Source organism: Talpa europaea (assembly GCF_964194135.1).
Source record: "Talpa europaea genome assembly, chromosome: 6".
Taxonomy (NCBI): Eukaryota; Metazoa; Chordata; class Mammalia; order Eulipotyphla; family Talpidae; genus Talpa; species Talpa europaea.
This window is the reverse complement of record NC_140072.1, coordinates 29,476,016-29,488,203: the sequence shown is the minus strand read 5'-3', so window position 1 is coordinate 29,488,203 and position 12,188 is coordinate 29,476,016. Positions and strand designations below refer to the sequence as shown.

General features: G+C 38.7%; 1 protein-coding gene across 3 annotated transcripts in view; it reads right to left on the bottom strand.

Annotated features, from left to right (window-relative positions):
• Positions 1 to 432: 432 nt before the first annotated feature.
• PPP1R21 (protein phosphatase 1 regulatory subunit 21) overlaps positions 433 to 12,188 on the bottom strand; it is a gene marked incomplete at its 3' end in the record, with an annotated part of 51,255 nt that continues 39,499 nt past the window's right edge. For 2 of the 3 annotated variants that reach the window (XM_084234949.1, XM_084234950.1), the window contains 4 exons: positions 6,175 to 6,291; positions 3,974 to 4,072; positions 2,728 to 2,856; positions 433 to 462 (listed from right to left, as the gene is read on the bottom strand). In XM_084234949.1, the coding sequence (XP_084091075.1) occupies positions 433 to 462; positions 2,728 to 2,856; positions 3,974 to 4,072; positions 6,175 to 6,291 (375 nt within the window). Of the gene's footprint in view, positions 463 to 2,727; positions 2,857 to 3,973; positions 4,073 to 6,174; positions 6,292 to 7,385; positions 7,419 to 12,188 lie in introns of all 3 variants that reach the window. The other variant, XM_084234948.1, reaches the window with a different exon arrangement.

Below are 12,188 nucleotides of genomic sequence, written 5' to 3'. Positions count from 1 at the left end.
TTATAGCAAGAAGTAATGACGGTTTGACAATTTAAGCATTTTATCCAGAAACATATATCTATTCCATAGATACCAAATTGATTACCATATAATTAAGTTTGAAAATATACAAAATATTTGTTGTTCTTACATACTGAAATTAAAACCTAATTTTAAAAAGTGCACAGTAAAAACAGCATAAGGAAACCTACAATATCCATGGTATATGTACTGTTTTCCATTTTACTGTCAACATCAATTTCTGTATTTGCCTTACTGGTTACAAATGCATTTTAAATGTTTCAAGGCCATTTACAACACTGACTAGTTTACTAAGTCCGACAACACTCCAGCTTCCTGGGGGCAGCCAGCACTGGACGAGGGGTCTTGGCCCTGCAGCTCCGTGCAGCAGTAGCAGCTCTGGAAAGAAGTCGCCAACCAGCTATGTGTAAACTATCGACTCTTGTTCTTTTTAGAATTTCCCTGTGCAAAGAAAAATACCAACAATAAAAACACACCTTTACAAAAATAATTCACATAGTTTATAGACTAATGTCTGTGAGTCACATATCACTTTGGAAAACTAGCTTCCAGAAGGGAGAAGCAGATAACCTTGCATTGCTCATTTTTATTCAGTAATCACAAACAAAGCAGTTTGTTACTTTTAACTCTCCATTTTCTGTTTCCATGGACCCTTATCCCCTCCGGGGCTGAGCACAGGCGATAAAGAAAAAAGAAAGCTATTGTGGCTTTATCAAACCTCAAATATTCATTTTGTTCCAAAGACAAGGGAATTTATGACCTCATAAAACTGAATAACATTTTTTAGTCTAAACATGTTTCTTTGTTGTTTAAATAGCTTTAAAGATATTTATAGGTATTGATATTAAATGTGTACCAACTAATACTTCCATGGCAATGATTATCAAAAAAGTTCAGATACTTGTTGAGAACAAGTTATCAATGGAGAAACATATATCCCTCATCTATGGAGATTTGGAATTTCCAGTTCTGTGTACCTTTACTTCTTTCTGGAGACATTTATTTTTTTGGAAAATACATTAACTAAATTCCTATACTTACTGTTAGGAACAAATGCATTTTTTATCCATGTATGTGAGAAATGCTTGTAAATTACAAACATTAAGAGCAAGATAATAGCAAACAAATGGTTTCAGGATGCTTACTTGGTATCCAGTGAAGACTATGTCAACTCAGCCATAAGATGATGTTAAAGCAATCTAAATTACTAATAAATGGGGTAGGGGGGTGGGAGAGGACAAAATAAAGGGATCACAGAAGATCACAGAAAGGTTAACAACTGCAAAATGAAGAAGGTCCTCTAACTCAAGAATTTTATTAATACTAGGTACTTTAAGAACTAAATTTGAAAGTTCTGAGAGGGCTTAGAAGGTCCCTAATTTCTAATGTAGCTGCAATACCATTACCTTTGGGACAAGTTTTGCTATACTCAACACTAACCCTTTCTATTTAGAACCAATTGCCTTCTGCAGCTTGGAGTATAAAGATTTCCCTTATAATTGCTGTTGTTTGTTTATAAATGTTAGGTGCTAAAATGGACATCCTCATACTAATATGTATGTGCTTTCTACCAGTATTAGAAATATCAACTGTGAATGAGCTGTCGCACTGCTGGAATATCAAGAGGCCAAAAGGGTTAAAGGAGGCATTCTTCAAGAGGACCAGCCCCCAAAGCCCCACCTCCAATCTCAAGTTTCCTGAAGCACAAGTAACTGGAGAACCAAAATCAGAACCATACTGTCTGGTTACAATCATAACAAGATGTCCCAGAAAAGCATCACATTCTCCAAAGTAGCCACAGACCAATTAGTATCATGAAACTACATGAGAAACAAAATTATATAATGTAGATTCCAATGCTTTAACATGATATATTTTCCAAGGGGAGACACCAACTGAGCAGAATGCTGCCCTGAACCACCAATATCAGTTGCTAAATAAAGGTATGGTGTCTCTATTTCCTCCCCAGTGCCAATACATAGCAGGAACTCAATACATGTCTGCTAGATCAATAAGTGGCAGCCACAGATTACAAAAAGCACAAGCTAGAGACTGTAAATCCCAGCTGGACGTGGTGGTTGCCAAGTCATCTCAGTCTCTGAGATGGTCTCAGTCTCTGATACATGGAACCACATCTCAGAAGCCTACCTTTCATGGCAAAAGAGTATATACATGATGTGAGAATAACAGAGGCATGACATGTGGATATGCATTTCAACTAAAAATACTACCAATATCTACTGACCCCAGTCTGGACAACTAGAGGTTTATGGAAAACAAAACCAAAGGAAATTTTTGGAATTAAAAGGATAAAAGAGTTCTAGGTTATATGGATATGTGTGAAAATATATCTGCTAAAGGAGCTTATTCTTTAGCATCACCATTTTAGATTCATATGTAAAAGGAACAATTCCTCCTAAGAATCCCCCTAGAGTTCCACTAATTCACACAGCAGCAGCGGAAATGCCAAAAAAGTGAAGATGATGGTATCAGGACCTCAGAGGTTAGACCTTTTCTAATTAAAACTCAGTCAAAGAAACAACTTTAGTTTTTGAATAACAGGGCAGTTGAAAATAAGAAAACTGACTTACAAACACTGTATTTCTTAATCTTTGGTTTTGGAAATGCATAGCAATGCATTACATTATATAAAATACACTAAATATTAAATATTATATTGCAGACTACCTCCCAACTCTTCCCTACCTTATTAGACATCTTTAGTGTGTCAATCTCTTCTCTCTGTTTAGATAAAGTCTCGTTCATGCTGCACAGGTGGTCACTCATCATACTTAACTGATCCTCATAACTCCTCTTGGTAGTTGTCAGCTCATCCTAAATGGAAAGGGAAAAGAGGCAAATAAGAAAAAAGAAAACACAAAACCCCACTAGTCATGCCACTCTAAAGGATTGTAAATTCATAAAAAATTTTGAAAAAGCAACTTATTAAAATAACCTATCTGATCAATTAACATGAAGAAGGCTAAACTACAGGCCTAACAGGAGAACAAAGTTAAAAGAAACAGAGAAAAAAAAAAATCTCAGCTTTCAAAATACATTCTGAAATTCCTTGCCCAAATGAAAGAGTTTCCTTTTATGGCAGGGATAAAACTGCATAAACAACAACAAAGACAAAAAACCAAGAAGGTCCCTGGATCTTTCCAAATTCTCTCAGGTGTTCCCTGAAGGAACCAGTCTGGTGAGGTGGGCAGTATGGTGAGGCGGATAGTCCGGTGAGGCAGAGAAATCTGTCTCTGACACATCCCCACAACTTCACACCACCCACCCAGATGATCCAGGCAGAAGCCTGCTAGAAGAAGGGCATTTTTCTCTCTTCCCATTTCTCATCTTCTTAGGCCCCCTTAAATTCTAATCCTGCGCTCCTGGCTATCTGATAAATGAATGTGAAACAAGGAAGAAATGGAGGTAGCTGTGTTAATGTGTGTGTGTTTTTGTTTGTTTTGCCCAGTATCATCTTTATATTTAATAGGGTATTTCTTGAAGCAAGGTTTAAAAAAAAAAAAAAAGGCAGAATTTGAAAATAAATAAAACAAAACAAAGCCATAAATAAGGAGGAATCTTCCATAGCCCTATCTTTGAGTTTGTCAGTTTTATAAAACAAGGAAGAGAAAGAACAAGAGTAACATGGAACAAGAGGAGAAGACTACAGCCACTTGACAGGGAAGAAGGGGAAAGAGGAAAGAAAGAACTCTAAGGAAATGCTGACTACAAAAGTATTTGAGATTAAAATCAAGTCAGACAAAAACAATACAGCCATTCTTTGCTTGATGTAAAGATGATGTCACTCTAAAATGAGTAAGAAATAAAGCGGTTAGGGAAACATATCTAGAAAGTGAATGCCACCACTTAAGAGAAGAAATGCTGACTCTGCTGCACAAGAATTTCAATTAAAAGACACATAAAAATGGCACAGGTTAGCTTAAGAACGCACCTGAAGTCTGCTGATGCTCTGACTGGCAAGTTTCATCTCCTCTGTCAAGGCCTCCTTAGACTTTTCAGCCAAGGCCAGTCTTTTAGAGAGTGCTCGGCACTGTGAAATCAGAAAACATTCCATTATCCCTGGGGGCATTTCCCCAAACCAAATTTACTTCAGGGAAGGTTAACAGAACACAACCCCACAGCCGAAAGTCCTTCCTTTCTCTCTCCCTTCCTTCCTTCCACAAATATTTGTTAAACATCTACAGGCCATGTGTCACACAGGAGGGCTCACACAAGGAAGATGTGGTCCCCATTCTCATCTTTTTCATAAGTGAAAAAAGTCTACTAACCTAAGCTCAACAGTGTTGATCTCCTAGCTCCAGTGTGATGACCACTGGTTACAAAACACCTAAGTCCTTGTGTTTATTTACACACTAAATGAGATGGTTGTTTCAGATGTTATCAGTGGCTTCTGATCATGCAATCCACAGCCTAAGATACTTTCCTTGTGTTTTAAATCCTTTATTAGAGACTGCATTACAGGAACAATAGCTTTACAGTCTTAGTTTACAGATTATGCTCTGTCTACATGGAATCAAAAGCGCATGCAAGACTGAAGATACCAGCTGTTTTCTTCAAAGGTTCTACCAAACTTAGACTATCCAGAGACACAGTATAGTAAGAAGAAAAAAGAAAAAAATTCTACTTCACAATATTGTTCACAGAGGGTGTGTTATTAAAAGGAACACAAAACTTTGTGATAAAGGCCTTAAGAATGACAAGGCGTTAAGATCTGTTGAGACAAATTTGAATGCTGTGTTAACACCAGATTCTCAGACTAATTGTTCCAGTAAAGTCCTACACAGGGTCACCACTTCCTGTTTACAGAGGAGAAAAAATTAGGACGATTTAAAAATTCTTGTATCGCAATTGTGTTGAAAGCATTCGAAGATAAGCGAATCTCTTGGTAATAAAACAGCCCCAAAATTCCCTACTTACTTTATTCCTCGCAAGAGAACTTCAGTAAAGTTAAACTAAATTAGCTACTCTCTATTAACCAAATAACTACTGTGTGCTTAGCACTGAAACTGAAAAAGAGAGAGAGTATTTTGCAAGGCACAGGTCCTCATGAAGATAACAATCAAGTCAGGGACAAGTCCAAAGGCAGGCGAGGGCCAAACAAGGACACAATCACGTGCTGCACTATGGCTCAGCAAACTGCAGCAGTTCCCTTTAAGTCATCCTGTTTTATCCTGTTTGCCTTGCTCCCCACTGTCTACGGCCCAACAGCAGTCACTGTTACCATCTTACCAAGGAGGTATGCACTGGCTCCTTGAGAGTAACACTGCGCTACAAGTGGAAGCCCCTCTCCACTTCTAGCAAATGGCCGTCAACCTCTCCATTTCCACAATACAGGAGACAACCACAAAGTCACATCCTGATAAAGGGTATGATTCTTGCCCTTTTCAATTTCTTTGACAATTTTAAGCATTATCATTCTCTGTCTGCCACCTATAACTAGTTTCTTAATTTATTTTCAAATCATAGACCTATGGGTATTCTTATATTTGAGTAAATCCATTCTAATTTATTTCTTGCTCCTTGTATTTCCTTGCTTCATTCTACCCTCTCTAATGAATTGTGCATAATTTTATTATCTACCATAGTTTTTTTTTCTTCTAATTTTCTTAAGAAAATGAATTATTTGGTGAGGGAAGAAGAAAATGTAACAAAAGCAATATTTTATGATTTTTGACGATTGAAAAAGGTCACATTCTTTCGTCTTTTTCATTTATAGTAATTTAGTTCAAGTTGTGATTTAGAAATGGGAAAGTACTTAAAAAAAAAAAAAAAAAGCCAGGTATATTTTACTCTTAAATACCCCCACCTAAAAATGCCTTGACTTGTAATTGTCCACTTGCCTATAAAGTAAGCTATAATAATAATGATGATATAAAACATGTTATGTGACAACAGGAAAGCCTACCTAAGTTTCTCAACTATCAGTAACTTGGAAATGACAAACCAGTCATTTAGTGAAATGAAAACTTGGGGTGGGTATGTAGACCAACCAATATGAGCTTTGACCAAGTTCATATGGCTGCTCTGAGAATGACTTCTCTCTTCTAGTGAATAGGAGACCAGGACAGTGAACTAACTCCTAATGGGGTTAGGGGAAAAAATCCCACCCAATTAAATTAACTCTCCACTCACCTCAGCATAAAAATGCACTGACTTACTGTCAGCCAGCTGCAGCTGAGATGTCAGTTCCACTATCCTTGTCATGTAGTGGTTTTTAATTAAGTCTTCACGAGATTCCACATCTGGAACCTAAATAGAGCACAAAACTAAATAGTGAGATGAAGCAGTTCTAGAAGAAAATGTTAACGTCACTTTTGCAATAAAGGACAACATTTTGTACATTTGAAATTTGATAAGGAATCCTAGTTTTCCTACCCCTCAAAGAATTGTCAGATAAGGGAGCTTAATGTATATTCCAAATTTCTCTTATTTAGCATGCTGCCTATCTAAGAATGAAGTTGTTGCTTTAAAAGAACAGAGCAGAAGTAAAATAATGGAAAGCCAACAACCACTGGAGCCATGTCCCCCCCATCCAGCTTTTAAGAGCCACAAACTTCACTGGCAAAATCTCTGTCAGACTCCTGTGTTCTCCAACTGGAAGAGGGCAAGGGAATAAAAAGCACTTATTGAAACCCCCAATTCAAATACCATTAACCTATTTCTAATAAATGAGTATCTTTGGCCCTTGTCTCAGACTTGTATTTCTTCTAGTTACTCTAGCATTGATACACTATTGAGATTATCATATAAAAATATACACAGAAATTCAAGATTACCTAAAGTTTAAGGCCAAGAGGGAAAACAAAGAATTCATCAACTTTGCTGAACTTTATTTACCAGTTAATACTGAGTGGTAAAGTAAAGTGAATGACTCCATGTTCTTCTGATAGCTATTTATAAAGTTACACCTTTACAATATTTCAAAATTCAAATGTGTAAACTTATCTGACTAGTCAAATGTGTCCTGGCTTCACTCACTTGAGGGCTGGAAAGAACTACCAAGCACTCTGTCAAAGACTTAAAAAGCTCTCTCAGCCTGCCCACTGGGACAGCTCTCAGTCTCAACAAAGCATGCCAGCTGATGGCCGAGCTCGTGCCACACCTTGTCAAACTGCCAAGTCAGGCATTCAACAAGGCAATTACAAAAACAGGCTATAATTTGTTGGTGACAGTTAAAATAGAAAGGCAACATGGATCTACTGATGGAGGGGGGAACATTGGCTCCACATTTGCTTGAATTGTCAGAAAACACAATTAGACAAAGCTGACTTTCAGAGGCCTTTGTGAACAAACATTTGGCCAAATATTTACTAACAAACAACATGATGCCAAGCACACATTACCTCATTGTCAGATGTCCTGGTTAAAATCCCAATCTAGAACATAAGGGGGGGGGGGTGAAATTTTAGAACAGATTGTTTATATTTCCAACACAATATTTTAAGTACTCATATTCTTTTCTTCTTCATTCTTACTTTTTAAAGGGCAGTGTACGCAGAGTACTAGAGATCACCCCTGGACTGTAACTTGCTACAGAAAAGCTGGGCCTGCGGACAGGTTAACTGTAGACACACTTTCTGGCATGAGGCAGTAATGGATAATGGTCATCACTATACCTTCTGTGAAAATGCTGTTAAGCATTTCCACTAAAATCAACGATTGTCTGGGAAGAGACAGCGGAAGAACAGCTTTTTACCCCTCAATCCTATGCTTATTTCCAAAGCAGTAGCCAAGAAGGGGTAAAAAATAGTTTTATGGTGACTATAATAATGAAACATTCCAAAGAGAAAACATAAATAAACATAAGCTGACAGTTCCAAAGGAAAAAAAAGAATGTACTTTTGTTATGATGTTTTTATGACATTAAAATATATTCATTTCAGGTTGAAATTAATTAAAAAAGGAAATGTAATTTTAAGCAAGTTAAAGTACTGCCTGGCCTTTATTTTTTTATATTTTATTTTTTAAAGATTTATTCATTTATGCATTTAAGAACTGGGGTACAGGTCAAAGGTGTGGGGGGTTTAGAGGATTCACCAGACACAGAGTGGGGAACAGAACAGGAAGATTGACTGAAACACACTGCTGAGGGGAGCAGCGAGAGAGACAGGAGAGGTCTGCTTCACCATGTGGGGTGCTCTCTGGCTGGCCTGGGATGGAACTCCAACTGCTGCAGAGGCTGTAGATTGCTTCATAGTGCAGCGCTTAACCCCTTGTACCACCAGGTAGGCCCCTGCCAGGCCTTTTAAAGTTTGCTTTTGTGGATTAAGACTTCAAAAACAAATAGTCATGATTACCAAATTCAGGTTTTTCAAGATGGAAGGGCAAGTGTTTGGGTACAATAACATAAGAAAACCATTGAAAACTCAGATTCAATGGATTCTGTCAGAGATGACTCCCAATAAACAGTTTTCACACATTCTAAATAATATCCTCAAAAGAGTATTATTCTAAACAATGAGAAGTGTATCAACTGAACATGTACTAATGAATGTTAGGTAAAAGGATCTTTGATGAAACTTTTTTATAGGAGAGTCTTAATTTTCTACTCACTGAAGAAGGAGTAACAATAAGCCTTTCTCCTTCCACCAAAAGCTGTTTAGAGTACCATGCCATCATTTAATTTTACATACTCAAATAAGACATTTGGCATCTATTCTACCTCCTTGCTCTCACCAACTCACTCTTGGGATATGATTTAAAAATGTGGTATACTGTTCCCTCAAAGGAACAGTATTATATGAGTGGAAGGAAAAGCTCTAACATAAAGGATTTCAACATTTTTTTCATATGCTGCTAAATCAGAGCAGCCCTCTTAGAATAATTTGGCAATTAAAAACAAGGTGCTTGAAAACATTCATGCTTTTTTGACCCAGTAATTCTAACCCAGAGACTATATCCCAACGACATTATCTGAGACACAGTAACAATCTTATGCACAAAAGAGATGTTATTTAAAAAAAATTATAGCCAATATCTAATCATAAGTACATTAACATATATTCCATATATAACACTATGGCATCAATAAGTATTTTTACATAGTTTCTAATGACAGAATGTATATTAACATTATGCTAAAACATCTGAAATTTTATAAAACCAATCCCAACCACGTATGACATTTTATTTTTTATTATCTTTTTAAACATTTATTTATTTATGTGTAGAAGAACTGGGGTATAGGCCAGACGTGTGGGGGGGTGAGAGGATTTACCAGAGATGGAGGTGGATTTACTGAAAGAGGAGCAGCAGGCGAGACAGGAGAGGTCTGCTGCTCCATAGGTGGGTTAGCTATCTGACCAAGGATCGAACTCAGACCGTAGCTCCCTAGGCCAGCAAGAAGGCCCCAAGTATGACTTTTTTTTTAAAGATTTATTTTATTTATTTATACATACAAGAGCTGGGGTGTAGGCCAGAGGTGCAGGGGGTAAAGGGATTCACCAGAGACAGGGTGGGGAGCAGAACAGGTGGATTGACTGAGGAGAGCAGCGGGCAAGACAAGAGAGGTCTGCGTCACCGTATGGATAGCTCCCTGGCCAGGTATCAAACTCATGCTGCAGTGGCTGTTGATAGCTTGCTAGTGCTGAGACTTAACCCCTTGTACCACTAGAGAGGCCCAAGTATGACGTTTTATAGGGGAAAAAAAAGGTTAACACTGATTAGATATTCAGAAGAATGTTAACTTTTTTTTCTTCTTTTACTCCTCTATATTTTAAATGACCTACAATGTACATATATTGTTTTTATACTTAAAGTTCACACTTAGAAATTCTATTAATTTAAGCAGTGCTTTTTTAATTCCAGCAAAAAATGGAAATTTGTATCTTTCTGAGCTTTTTCTTACTGGTTACTTATCTGTTACTGCTGTTTTTCACTATAATAAATAACAGGTGGCTGAATGTTCAAATTACAGTACTAGATATTTTAATGAAAAAAGTAAGCATTTAACTGTTGAAGTGCTACAGGGCACTTAGTACAGAAGTTTCTGATTTAACTTTTTCTGCCCCAAAGTGCCTGAACCTAAGTAATCACCTGGGCACTTGTAATACAGGTTCCCTTTCTTAACCAATTAACTAAAATGGGCACAGGCTTGCTCCAGATACCCAAAAGGAAGAAGACAAACAAAGAGCTAAAAGCTTATTTAGAAAATGGGGAAGTAGGGATAAAAAGGAAGGCTGATAAGCAGAAACAACATGGAAAGCAGAAACTACCATCTCTCTGGGCCTCCCCGGTGGCGCAGCGGTTGAGCGCTGGGTTGCGAAACTGCGCGCGGCCTCTGCGGCGCCAGTTCGATCCCCGGCTGCTCCCCGGCCACCAGAGGAGGGTCCCACATGGCGTGCAGACCTCTCCTGCCGCCCGCTGCTCCCCTCAGCAGTGTACTTCGGTCCTTCTGCCTGCTCTGCTCCCCGCTCTGGCTCTGGTGAATTCTCTCACCCTCCCGCACTTCTGACTGTACCCAGTGCATGTATAAACAAAACAAACAAACAAAACCAGCAAAACAAATAAATAAAGCATGCCTCTATAAAAAAGAAAAAAAAAAAAAAAAGAAACTACCATCTCTGTTTCTCACCACTGTCTCCAGATCATTTTTGGCAGGGATCTGCCGTGCACAGAAAGGAGAGTTACATGGTGAGACCCTTCTCTCAGCCTGAAACCTTCTCTGCCTGAGTCTCCTGCTCACTTCTGAAACTCATGTATGTTACCTTGTGTGATATGCTCCCCAAGTCCTTCAACAACCTTCTCTGTGATCCCACAAGCACTCTATACAGATGTCTATGCAAGTTCTAGTTACATTAGACTGAAGCAACTAAGAGAGGGGAATAGATTCAATTATATAGACTAGACTATGCAAAATGAAAGGAAGCTGACCGCACTATTTACAATAGGCAAAACCTGGAAACAACCCAAATGCCCAAAAATAGATGACTGGATCAGGAAGATGTGGTACATATACACACTGGAATATTATTCAGCAATCAAAAAAGATAAACTCAGGCCTTTGCAACAATGTGGATGGAGCTAGAAAGAATTATGCTCAGTGAAATAAGCCAGAAGGAAAAAGAAAAATATTGGATGGTTTCACTTATAGCAGGAATATAGAGGAACCAAATAATACATCAGTGTAAAAAAATAATGACAGTACAAAACACAACAAAGCAAAACCAGACAATTATAAATCAGAGACATACTGCAGGGGAGGAGAGAGAGGGATCAGAGGGAGGGAGGGAGAACACAGGGAATTGAGGTGATGGTGCACAGGTGCATTGGTGAAGGAAATTCTATGGGGACTACACCTGAGGGGGTGGGGGGAAGCAGGCATTGTTTAAAAATGAACAATGATGTAAAAGATTTAAAAATACATTATTAAAAAAAATAAATTAAAAAAAAGGGAAGCTGACCAAGAATGGTTCTCTAATCTTGACCATCAAAAGACAATGTCTGAAAATGGGGTTCATGGAAAAAATGTGGCATCTCAACTATACTTCAGTTTCTTGGTTTTGTTTGTGTGTGTGTGTGTGTGTGTGTATAGAGTAGCTAGGGTGTAGGCCAGAGGTGCAGCAGGGGTGACAGGATTCACCAGAGACAGAGTGGAGAGCAGAGCAGGTGGATTTACTGAAATACACTGCTAAGGGGAACTGCAGTATAAGTGGGCTAGCTCCCTTGCCGGAGATCAAACTCAGGCCATAGTAGTGATAGTGCTGAGATTTAACTCCTAGTCACCAGGGAGGCCCCTCAACTGTACTTTAAAGGACAGGTATAGTTTTGTTTTGTTTTGTTTTGTTTTAAATTTTTTTTTTTTATAGAGGCATGTTATTTATTTATTTGTTTGTTTATACAAGCACTGGGTACAGTCAGAAGCGCGGGAGGGTGAGAGGATTCACCAGAGCCAGAGCGGGGAGCAGAGCAGGCAGAAGGAGCGAAGTACACTGCTGAGGGGAGCAGTGGGCGGCAGGAGAGGTCTGCGCGCCATGTGGGACCCTCTCCCGGCAGCCGGGGAGCAGCCGGGGATCGAACCAGCGCCGCAGAGGCCGCGGGCAGCTTCGCAACCCAGCGCTCAACCGCTGCGCCACCGGGGAGGCCCAGGACAGGTATAGTTTTGAATTCAAGAAAGTTAAGGAGAAGGAAAGGGTGTGGGAAGTCAA